General features: G+C 31.1%; 2 protein-coding genes across 4 annotated transcripts in view; one reads left to right on the top strand and one right to left on the bottom strand.

Annotated features, from left to right (window-relative positions):
• LOC119631960 (capon-like protein) overlaps window positions 1–982 on the bottom strand; it is a 224,619-nt gene extending 223,637 nt beyond the window's left edge. The window contains exon 1 of one of the 2 annotated variants that reach the window (XM_038024602.1): window positions 775–982. The gene's annotated coding sequence lies outside the window, so the exon portion shown is untranslated. The remainder of the gene's footprint in view (window positions 1–774) is intronic. The other variant, XM_038024605.1, reaches the window with a different exon arrangement.
• Window positions 983–10,365: 9,383 nt separating this feature from the next.
• On the top strand, window positions 10,366–11,851 carry LOC119631333 (40S ribosomal protein S9). 2 transcript variants are annotated; one of them, XM_038023447.1, is made up of 4 exons: window positions 10,366–10,441; window positions 10,657–10,908; window positions 11,158–11,344; window positions 11,622–11,851. In XM_038023447.1, exons 2-4 carry the CDS (start codon window positions 10,686–10,688, stop codon window positions 11,794–11,796), a joined length of 585 nt encoding a protein of 194 aa, XP_037879375.1. In that variant the 5' UTR covers window positions 10,366–10,441; window positions 10,657–10,685; the 3' UTR covers window positions 11,797–11,851. The 2 variants fall into 2 exon arrangements, with proteins under 2 accessions (XP_037879375.1, XP_037879376.1); XM_038023448.1 differs by lacking the exon at window positions 10,366–10,441 and adding an exon at window positions 10,478–10,585.
• The last annotated feature ends 325 nt before the right edge of the window (window positions 11,852–12,176 follow it).

Below are 12,176 nucleotides of genomic sequence, written 5' to 3'. Positions count from 1 at the left end.
GAATCGAGTTATTGCGAGCCAAATTCATTCGCCGGAACGTCTTTAATGAGGAGAAACTTGAGATGGACGATATGAAATGTTCGCCACCAGGCAAATGCAACTCTGACGTTTGTTCTATTTAGGCATTTTTATATTTTGTTAGTAGTCGCGGAAAAATGTGAAACTAGATTTCATTTATCCGTTCCTTGAAATTGTACTCATTTACGAATTAATGAAAAGTTTCACTTTTTGAGGAACATTTCTGTTTATCATATTCTTTGTTAAAAATGTTGTAATAAAGAATAATCTTACACAGATAATTTAAAAAGATCATAGACTTTTTCTTAAATTATTTTGTACAAGGGACGGATTCAGTAATTCTGTTCTCAATCGTTCCGTTTCAGATGTACTGACTGCAAATCTTCTAAATTTTCTACCTTCCTTCCTATCCTTTTAGTCTGTTCATCGGATAGGGCTAGAATGCTGGAATTTCATCTTTCTTTCCAATTTTCCATTGAATTGAATTGAAATTATTATAAATTAAGAGTAGACATTAGGCCACGTCAGCCAACCCGTGCAGAATATATGGAACCCTGCACGGTCAAAAAATGAGATTTCAGCACGTTATAGCACCTGCTGATATAATCTTTTATGCAAATATTTCTTAGGATCTGATCGGCCCGCTAACATGCCCACAGTTGACATAAAACTGTTAAGATACATCAAAATTTTAAATGTTTGCAATGAACTCTTGCGATAGCAAATGTAATAAAAGGTAATACATGCAAGACTTACTTTGACTTATCGCTTGAAATGAAAGAATTTTTTCTTTTCGTTTTTGCACTTTATTCTCTCGCATGTCCGCACCAATTCAGAACACATATGTAAACATATCGGATGAGATTATAAGCTCATTATATGAGTCTTGGGTCGTTAATGACGATGCAGCCTTTCGTTATTTAAGTATATACGAACATATGTACATACATATATATATATATATATATATATATATGTTTTCTTTTTACTTTTCGGTCTTATCCAGTACCTATCTATAGATAGTTTTACAAACTTATAAAATTTTACCAAAACGCTTCTCTAGGCGTTTAAGCATATACATATATATATATATATAAGTTAGCATATTTATGCGTCCGAGCATGTGTGCGACTTTGTGCGTTCATATGCGAAGACGAATGTGTGTACAAGTATTGTTGTTTTTGCTGTTGTTTATTATCAATATTTTTAACTTTTTCTTTTCTTCGAAGAGAATGAACGAAACATACGCACACAGTCCTAATAAGTCTGTAGTCGGAGTAGTAGGTACAGTAAATCATATGCTATTCATATATTCTCCTAACATAAAAGCAACATGCTAGGCCGCCAATATAAAAACATTCAAAAGACAAAAAAAAAACAAAAAAACAAAAAAACAAAATACATAGATGAAGAGGATCAGACACAATCCAGCTTGGAGTGAAGCTATAAGACTAACTTGTTGCAAAGAACTCGAAAAACTTTAAATATATGTATATATATATATATATATATATATATATATATATATATGCATATATATGCTTCTATGTGTGCGTGCAATTTAAAAGAAATATTCGAAATTATAACTGACATTTTGTGGGAAAATGTGACAACAAATGCACGATACTAAGTAATGAAAATAAATGTACAAGAAATCTTCATTCGATAAAATAATTTTAATATTTTTTTTCGATCAAAAAAGAATATGCAACAATATATATGCAACAATGGATATATTAATATATATATTAGTATATATATATATGTATAAGAATTTTCAAGAAAAACAATTTAAAACCGTTAGTACGTGAAGTAAGGTAATCGGTGAGAAAAACGCATAAAGATCGTTGCTTTGATACCCGTTAGCTATTTGAGTGAGTTGTTTGAACTTGACCCTCTAGAAATTACATTTCAGTTAGGTTAGATAAAGATAATCACATTTTAGTTTGGTTATATAAAGATATTACTTATTAAGCAATTAAGTAAATTCGATCATTATGTAGGCGTCAATATAGAAGAACGCAAAATGAAGAAGAATCAAGAAAACGATGTAATTTCCGTTGAAACGAGTTCTCTGCTATATACGGATGCTTCATTTTCGCGTCTCGTGTTTCTTTTGAGGTTATGTTTCGATATTTTCAACATTTAGCCACGCAAAAGTGCAAATTTCTATATATATTTCTCTATATATATATAAAATTGTTAAAATAAATTTACGATCAAAATTCGCAAAAATTACATTAATTGCTGTGGACCGTCACATTCGTTTCATTTGGTTTCGAGGTCTTGAGCTTGTCGAAAGTTGCTATGCTTCCACAACGTGCCCAAATTAAGTGACATTTTTGAAAATAACGAATTATTGATAACCGGAATCGGTTCAGTCGCCTTAATACTTAACACGTATAATTTTTTCGATCTTTTGGCGATTTTCTTTGAGACAAGTTGAAGGATTTCAAAATTTTCAAATTTCAATTTCTATAGTACAACGCATCATACTATATAGTCAACAAAAGTTTCGACCTTTTGAAAATAGAGAACGATTACGAGCGCTATCATTAAAAAAATTCAATATATATAAAGGGTCCAATTTTTATTTTGGATATGTCAGTGAACCCATACAACATAAATTTAATAACTTTGATCATTTCTAAAGGTAATTTAAGCAGAGGAAATGACCAGCGGATGGATAGACAGACATACACTCTAAATTACAAACTGCTCGTTTAGAGAGCAAAGCGATTTTCTACATTTTTACGATAAAAGAAAGAAGTGTTGAAAATATCATATTACGATAAATTTTTGTATGTCAAAAAAAAAAAAAAGGGCAGATGGATGTACTGAGGCCATAAGTTTGAAATGTTCGCACTCAATGCACTCAGCCTGAAGGACGGACAAAGGACAAAGGACTTACATTGACCAGGAACGTAAACATATTAAAAGATAACCTGATAAGTATTTTTACCTCTGTTATGTCAAAAATGCCGCGTTGAGAAAGCCAACTTTGGAAATTCTTACGGTCCACCATTAGCTGTGGATTTATGTAATGTTAAGCACATTCGTAACAAAGAAAAGATGCACCGATAAAGAGACGAACTCAAGATGATTGAAAATATATCTATTTTGACTTACATTTTTAACGCATAACTATTTTTTAATGAAAAAGAAAAGTATAATGATGCGCAGCCTCTCACTGGTAAATATAAAAAAATGCTTTAGACATATATATATACAGATCGGCATTGAAAAAATCGATTCAAACACAGCAGATATACATTATAAATTTGATATCAATTTTGTTTCTTCAATAACGTAAATAATTGTAAAGATCGGAATGTCATTATTGCACGAACAGATATTTAATCGCAATCTTGAATTGATCAACAATATCCTTAAAAAATATATAGCTTGAGTAATAGCTCTTAAAAATAGTGATTTAGTACTTGTTTCAATTCATACGCGATAACAAATTTAATATACTGTACAGCTTCTGTTGAAAAACTTTAAAAAACTTGTTTAGAAGTTCATTCAAATGAAAACGAACCCCAACACAAGTGAATAATTGGCATAAATAGAATGGTCGCGTACAAGAATCTAAACGTGTACAATACTCACACGCACACAAATGCACATATACACATGTGCGTGTGAGGTTGATAGATATATATATATATATATATATATATAAATATATATATGTATACACACACCTAATGCCTAATAAATGAGCCGCAGCTATTGACCGCCCGATAAATAAATAAATGCTGATCATTCAGAGGTACGCACGCACATTTACGTACGTATGTGAACGATACTGAGACAGTAAAGCAAAACAAGAACAAAAACAATAAACACTTATACCAATACACACACACATACATCGCGCAACTGACATCAGATTGAAATTTGTGTTTTTTATTTTTGAATTTGAAAAATTCATATATTTACATACAGGCGCGCACCACTACACGCACACTTTTGACGGCAACCGTTTGTTATACATATTTGAAATACTTTAAAAAGTAAACCAAGAAAAATTTTGTAAAAAAAAACAAAAAAAAAAAAATACATTTAATACACTAGAGTATGAATTTTCATTTTATTTAATAAATTGAAGCAGAAACACCGAGAAACACAGAATAACTAAAAATCGTGTAAGAACTAGAGAAGAAATCTTTTCTTGTTTTGGTCTTTTTTTCTTTTATTTCTATTTATTTATTTATTTATTAATTTTTATTTATTTTTTTTTTTTGTTTTGTTTTTTTTTTTTATTTTTATTATTCTAAGACGAGAACAGAATTTTTCATGAAAATACGTAACGTATTTAATGAATGGCGTATACACGTTCCTACCGTTTAAACCGATTGAACCGACAAATCTGTGTATTATTTTGTATAAGAATAGGAGTAAAAGATTTTAGACTGAATACACAATGATTCATTTATTCCTATTTATGTTATTTGTTTATAATATTTATGTTGTTTTATATTTTAATTAATTAATTAATTATATGTAAAAGTATTAATTGTGTGTTAATAGTTTTCTTCTCATTATTATTATTATTATTATTATTATTATTATTATTATTATTATTATGTATATTTACGTATATTATTTCTCACAAGCTCTCGCGACAAGAAATTCACACATCCTTATCGTTCAAAGCAACTGACAAGACTGACGAGACTGTAGGAGCTGTCGTAGCAACAACAAAGAAAGAGAAAAAAGACCTGAACCGATTGAGCCGACTGAAACTGCTGAGACTGAATCGACTGAGACTGTAGGTGCAACAACAACGGCAAAACACGAAAGACATGTTAACTTGTTTAGCTAGAGATAAGCGGCATATTCATTTTATCAATATATTTGCAACACTCAGAATGAAGCTCAAACCCGTGTATTTATGTTTACAATAACAATATGCACACTTGCCTTTACATTACATTCATTTTTAATTCATATCATTTCATTATTATAATATTATATCATTATTATTTTATCTATTCGGTAATATAATAAAGAGGCGTATTTATAGTAATTTTGAGAAGGTAAGCATTTTTCTTTTCTTTTTTTTTTTTTTTTTGAAAAGTAAAGCCAGCAGGACAGCATTTCAATCTTAAAATAGCCTTTTAGGTATTGTGGTTTGAAGAAGTCCTAAGGGATCATAACATGGACAAGTGTTAGAGAGATACTGTGCAATTTTATGCTCATGGAGATCCATCCAATTAATTTACACACTTTTATAGTTTTAGTGCGTTTCGAGAGGACTATGTTTATAGATCTTTTTTTTTATATTCATTCATTCATAATACGTTATTTAAATGTAAATTTCATTCAATTTTTTTAAATGTTATAGGCGATAATACCCTGGCCCAATCTTTTCCAAACATATGGAACGTTCAAATATTGATATAATGAATACAATGATACATTACATTATCATTATTATTAACATCAAAAGAGTATAAAACTTCGAATTGAATTATTATCATTAATGTTAAACATTAACAATTGAAAATATGCCATTACATGTTAAGAAAATACGAAATTGTTTATTTATTTGTACGTTTATTTAATATTTTAATTTATATATAAATTATTTTTTAAGAAAAGCCATCAAAAATGTATGTATGTGTTTTGTTTTCTTATTCAAAAATATTGTCTGTTTGAGAGTAAAATTTACTATGCTATATATGTTCTTATCGAAGGCAACGTTGCCTAATTGAGAGTAAGAATGAAGAGTAAAATTTACTCTTTATGGTTGTTCTTATGTTCTTATCCCTAGAAATTTCCTCTCAAAAGTAAACAAAACTGCAATATGTGAGATGCATGCGATGTTAACATAAGAGGCTTTCTGGGAGTAAAAATCTTTTTTGAGAGTACATTGAAAGCATTTTTGTTTCTGTAAAATTTTGCTCTGTTGATATGTAGAAGTCTTTTTGTTATTGTAAAATTTATTTATAACTAGAAAATAATAAGAAACTTGAGTTAATTGTGACAATTTTTGTAGTAAAAAATGTAGAAAATGTTTAGTTTTGCATTCACGTAAGCAATTGATGATTCTCTCCATCTCTCTCCATATCTTTCTAAACCACCTAGCCATTTACGCCAACACTACTAGACAATCAGCATAGCCAGCTGTCCGTCACGTTCTCATAAAAGCCCTTTGTTTCGTCAGCCAGCAATAGCATAAGAAGTTAAAAGAAAAAACCAGTCTTAAATTTAGAACCAGTTTCGATGTACTTTGGCTGGCTTTCAACGTCACTTAAGCAATATGCAATCAAATCGACAACAACAACTCTTAGCTCACATACACTCTGTATTTCGATGGTATTTACATTAAGCATGATATGTATAATAATAATACTTTTGCGGTTCCGAACTAATAAAAACGTACTTATTTAATATGACTAGTACTTGTTTTAAAAAAACGTATTAGCTAGCAATGCTTACAAATAATATATAATACGCTTGTAGGCCCTGAAATTCTAATATATGCATAAACTTTTCTTATTTTCCAAGAAAAATGAACACAACAATTTCAGTAACAAAATTTTGGACATCTTGTACAATCGCGCACATGTGCAAACGTACAAAGTATCTTCAATTAATTGAAAATCGAAATTAATGCTAGCTTGTTAAGGTGCACTTTCGAGGATACAATATGCTGTCATCGCATTATATGGAAATGAAAATGGTACCATTAGCGAAACTAAGTTTTGACAATTTTCCTTTCAAAGATTTCGGCTCAGAATGGTTCCCTTCGTTTTAGTCACCTATTGATTACTAATATTCTGAATCATCTATAAACGACTGAAATTAAAATTTAGTGGCGATAAATTTCCCGAGTCTTGTTTAAAATGTACTTGACTCGGTTCACGGAGTTACACTCCCGCCCAGATCGAATCACTCAGAACATATTGAAATCCTAAACAGTAAATAGTTTCAAAGGGAACAAAGCGTATCAAAATGTACTGTTACCTAACTGCAAAATGCCATAGAACAAACACAAGCTTAATGTTTTGCAGTTCTAAAAGCGCTTAGAAGTGAGATAACGCGAGTAATAACGACAACGACTCAACATTAGATTTTACTAATCAACTGTGTTAGAAACACTTGGGTGAATCAAAGTAAAAAATTTTATTTTCTACCTCCATTTAATTGAAACCGTAGATTTCTGCTTTCAAAACAATACGCATCTATGTGTAATTGCTGTAAAATTGATCCAATTGGATTCATATTAGCATCACAGCATAGGAATTCAGCTGAGCATAATACTTTTGTCTTTTATTCGACTGCAAGGCTGTTAATTCAATCACCCCTTCTTAAGCGATATGCACATAAGCCCTTCGACAAACGCAATGATTCAGACAAAATGCACATTTATATGGCGCATGATAACAGCTAAAATCAAAAATGGATTAGATCGACTTATGTCAATCCATGACAATAAAACATTAAGTGTTTATTTACACGCAAGTTAAGGTATTTACGAAATAAAATGAAAATTACGATATTATGAAAATTTCCCGGGTAAGGGTCATAAATGAAATTCACAAAAGTTCTATGGCTAATAGGAAAATATATTCTAATGAGCATATTGTAGAAAAGAGGAAGTGGAAGCCGTCATTTTCGAAACCGTTCCATTCTGAATACAAGATGTTTAAGGAGTGTTTCAGATCTTAAAAAAAGTTTCTGGATCATTGATTACTTAAATACTTGTTGAGACTTAAAAACTTGCAGCACATTTTTGAGGCACACGCAACATTTATTTTTTTCTTCACGGCATTTTTCTACCCACTTCTGAAATAACAGGAAGCACGAATGAGAACAAATGGACTTTTTTATACGAAATTCTTGTTCTAGCACGAAACACAAAAAAATTGTTTGTAATTCTAATTTTAAAAGTGTTTTGCAATACAGCAACAACATACATGTTGGGGACTGCTGTGATAAAAAGTGTTAGTGACTTGGTCTATTAAGGGGAACACCCGAATTTTATGATCACTCTTCATCTGAATCAAACCCGACTGTTGTGCTAGACATATCTGACATACCTACCGATGATAATGCTATTGCTTGCACGCTTGTTATCAAGCAGTGATGAGTAGTTGCAAAGTTGATTTTTATTCCTTATTTCAATTGAACTTTTTACATGTTGCACTAATGGATTCAACTTTCATTGTACGCTAAGTTTAATTTTGCTTTGTAGTTTCTCTTCTTTATAAATAGATAATATCGATTTTTACAGTCATTGCCACTTTTTTACACGGTTTTTTTGCAAAATAGTTTTTTCATCTTACACGATTTTGTAAAGTTGAGGGAGGAACTTTTAGCATATGTAGCATCTATTTTTACACGATTTTTTTTTTGCACGATAACTACTATGTAAAAGGAGAGTTCGGTGCATACATACTAGATTACTTCTAACCACCTTACTTGAAAATCATTTTCATTTCTTATTCTTAACGAAATTGCAAATTTTTGAATCAACGACTTTAACTAAAAAGGTTTTTCAACATAAATAAGCCAGATTTGTTCAACTGCCCCAAAATTGGAATGGCATATAATCCTCTATAATTTCTTTCTTATTCATCTTACGGTTACATAAGCTATACGTTATTCGATAGTAGCTTTTAACATTGACTATACACATCAGATCGGCCCAGTGAAGATATAGAGTTCGAATATCTTGTCCTTCCATCGTATTTAATTAGGTAAAAATTTTATAATACTATCAAATTGATGTAATTAGAAAAGTATCAAGTGTGTAACAATATCATCTCTGCTACTTACTTTAGCCTGCAAAAATGATTCTCTTTTATTAAAAAAGTCTCTTTCGCGCCAATGAATTACTTAATCCGTGTTACTGTTGTTGTTATTAATATATCAACCAATCAGAATTCATAAAATAACGTGCTTACAAGACCTTATTCTCTGTTTTGTTATAATATTGAGATAAATGTACAACGTTACCATATGTCGTTGCTGCATTCCTCTTACAATGTATCTTATGTATCTAAAGTTTTTGGCTTGAGTTATTTGTAAATTGTAAAAGTATGTATTATTATTATTATTATTATAAACTTAGTCAGAGAATAAATTCTAAGACTAAAGTCTTAAAGCACTAGCATCTAAGGCTTTCGGCTTTTATTAAAAACTCTACCGCACTTGAGATTTGAACCCACGACCATTGAGTTGGTAGTCGAGACTCTTGCCTACTCGGCCACTCAGGCGGATGTAAAAGTATGTAATCAAGACCTCATCAGATGTCCTTGATTACGATTACATTAAACGATTTCAAGTAGAAGAACAAAATTTTCATGCTCTATTCATTCGAGTGGGCACGGCATTGTAAGCGTGTCCTTGGAGAAGTTTAAGTCACTTCCAAAGTCTTTTACAAATTAATAGCCGATATATTCATTTTCGCTAACGGGAGAATGTTCACTATAAATACTACACAGTTGCGCAGACAGACAGATGGACAGACGGAGTTCCACATTTGAAACCGGCCAAGAACTTATATATTTTCTGGGGTTTTTGAAGCTTGTTTCTGGGCCTTATAAAGGTCTAGAAAAAAATGGTAAATTTTGGTACACTATAATATTGGGTAGGCCTAGTCAATTTTTTCCATTTTTGCACAGATACTGCAGCCATACTTCTATCATGCGGTCCAATTTTTGTTGATTTATCTGCTGTAGCACATGAATAATGATCAAAAAAACAATCTTTTATTCGTTCTGAAAAGCAGAGGTGTTCTCAATGTACGCAGTTTTATAAGTGTGTCCTTCGACCGATTTGACCCATTTTCAATACCAACCTGCGTGCAAGAGCATCCAATGTGTCTGTTAAATTTGTCAAATCTGACGACTTTAAAATTGCTGCCGCTAAGAACAAATTTGCATTAATGATTATTAATAACAATAACTATAGATCAAGCAAATCGCTCCGGTAGAGTTGCGTTTGTAAAAAAAAACAGTTTCAGACGAAAAATAAGCAAAGCTATTAGAAAATGAATTATTAATGCGAAAATTTTAAAAAATTCAAAAAAAAATACAATTTGTCCGAAATTACATTTGTGAATTGTAAAGACAAAAAAAAAAAAAAACTTGGTAAAGATAAGTACAATTCATTTTAAATATTGACCTAAATTAAACTAAATATAGCCTAGCATACATTCTACATAATCAGCGTAGGTAAACGTGTAACAATAATAACGTATAACATGATAATATATAAATATATATAAATGCACTAACTTAACAAAAGTTTAGTAAAGCTAATGGTAATTCAATAACAGGGTTGTTAAATTTGCATGAATACGATAAATACGATACGTCGCAAATTATCGATAAACCTCAAATAGTTTTCTACGTTAAACAAAAGAGGCACTCATTCCTTTTCTTCTTGAATTGTCAAAGCATATGTACGTGTTAATTTTATATTTACGGGAAGAATTAGAAATATATAGGAATTTTTGCTGAAAATTCAATTAAATTTTGTCTGATTATATGAAATTAGTTCAATTACTACTTTAATTATTTAGAATTTCGTTTTAAATTTTGCGGATGTTCGTAATAATTACTGATTAAAAAAATTTGACCTTAATTTCTTATTTTGCTTATTTGTATTTATTTGTAGAAAGCACTTAAGATTTGGTTGTAACCAATATGGTTAACGGACGTATACCTTCGGTCTTTTCCAAGACCTATGTGACGCCGCGTCGTCCTTACGAAAAGGCACGCTTAGATCAGGAATTGAAAATCATTGGAGAATATGGTTTACGTAATAAACGGGAGGTATGGCGTGTAAAATATGCTCTAGCTAAGATTCGTAAGGCTGCTCGTGAATTGCTGACTTTGGAAGAGAAAGATGAAAAGAGATTGTTTCAAGGTACATGTGAATTTTGAAAAACTTTCCAAATATAAAATTGTGAACTATAAAATGTGTGGGCAATTTTATTGTTTGTAGAAAATACATATAAGTGATGATTAATTCGAAATTATGACACCTCTTGTCCGAGTTAAACATTGAAGATTATAGATATATTTATAAGAAAGAAACTGATTCTTTTAATTTGTGTATTTTCATTACCCTGCTAGAAATCTTGTCTTGTTAATAGTGTTTTTTTATGTCAATCAGGTAATGCTTTGCTGCGCCGCTTGGTACGTATTGGTGTATTGGATGAAACGCGCATGAAACTGGATTATGTTTTGGGTTTAAAAATCGAAGATTTTTTGGAGCGACGTCTGCAGACTCAGGTCTTTAAATTGGGTTTAGCTAAATCCATACATCATGCCCGTGTCTTGATACGTCAACGTCATATCCGGTAAATATCTAAAAACAAGAATGCAAGTTGGTGGTTTGGGAGTTATAGAATGAAAAATTAAATCTGTAGTTCAGTAAGGCCACTTGGGAGTCGTATAATTTCAATAACGTCTCCCAACGTCTTATTTTACACATCTATATATATTCATGAAACCTTTACCTCTGACCGTAAGTTGTATAAGAAGACTTTTTGTGTTTTATGTTCTCAAAATTCTTGTAATTAGTCTTTTTACAGATCACTAAACGAGTTTTCCTTTTTTATTTATTTTATATGATAGTGTACGCAAGCAAGTGGTTAATATTCCATCCTTTGTTGTGCGTTTGGATTCGCAGAAACATATTGATTTCTCTTTGAAATCGCCATTCGGCGGCGGTCGTCCTGGTCGTGTTAAGAGGAAGAATATTAAGAAAAACCAAGGAGGTGCAGCTGGCGCTGAAGAAGAAGAAGATTAAATATGATTAAATAATTTTTTAAATATAAAAAACTTCAAATATGGTTCATACAAAAGTCTTCTTTTTTTTAGTGCACAAATGGGAGATTTATATGCGTACGATGTCCTAACATAAATTGCTTAGCCTGTACTTTGTACAATATACCTAACTTATGTCCTGGATGCATACAGTTAGGGAGAGATAAACAGAAAGGCTTTTGCAGACCTTGCTCGAAGTAAGATTGTTCAATGTTGGCACGAGAGTCGTCCTTTTACAGTATCAAATTGCTGATGAAGGCTGAGAAAATCCGTAGACCTCTCAGAAATTTATTGAAAATCACGCTCTCAGTGATCGCAGTCGTCTAGGTTACAGAGGTGGTTTAAAAAAGGGAAAACTATACC

Source organism: Glossina fuscipes, unplaced genomic scaffold (assembly GCF_014805625.2).
Source record: "Glossina fuscipes isolate IAEA_lab_2018 unplaced genomic scaffold, Yale_Gfus_2 1, whole genome shotgun sequence".
In the NCBI taxonomy this organism is placed as follows: Eukaryota; Metazoa; Arthropoda; class Insecta; order Diptera; family Glossinidae; genus Glossina; species Glossina fuscipes.
This window is presented reverse-complemented; position numbering and strand designations above follow the sequence as displayed.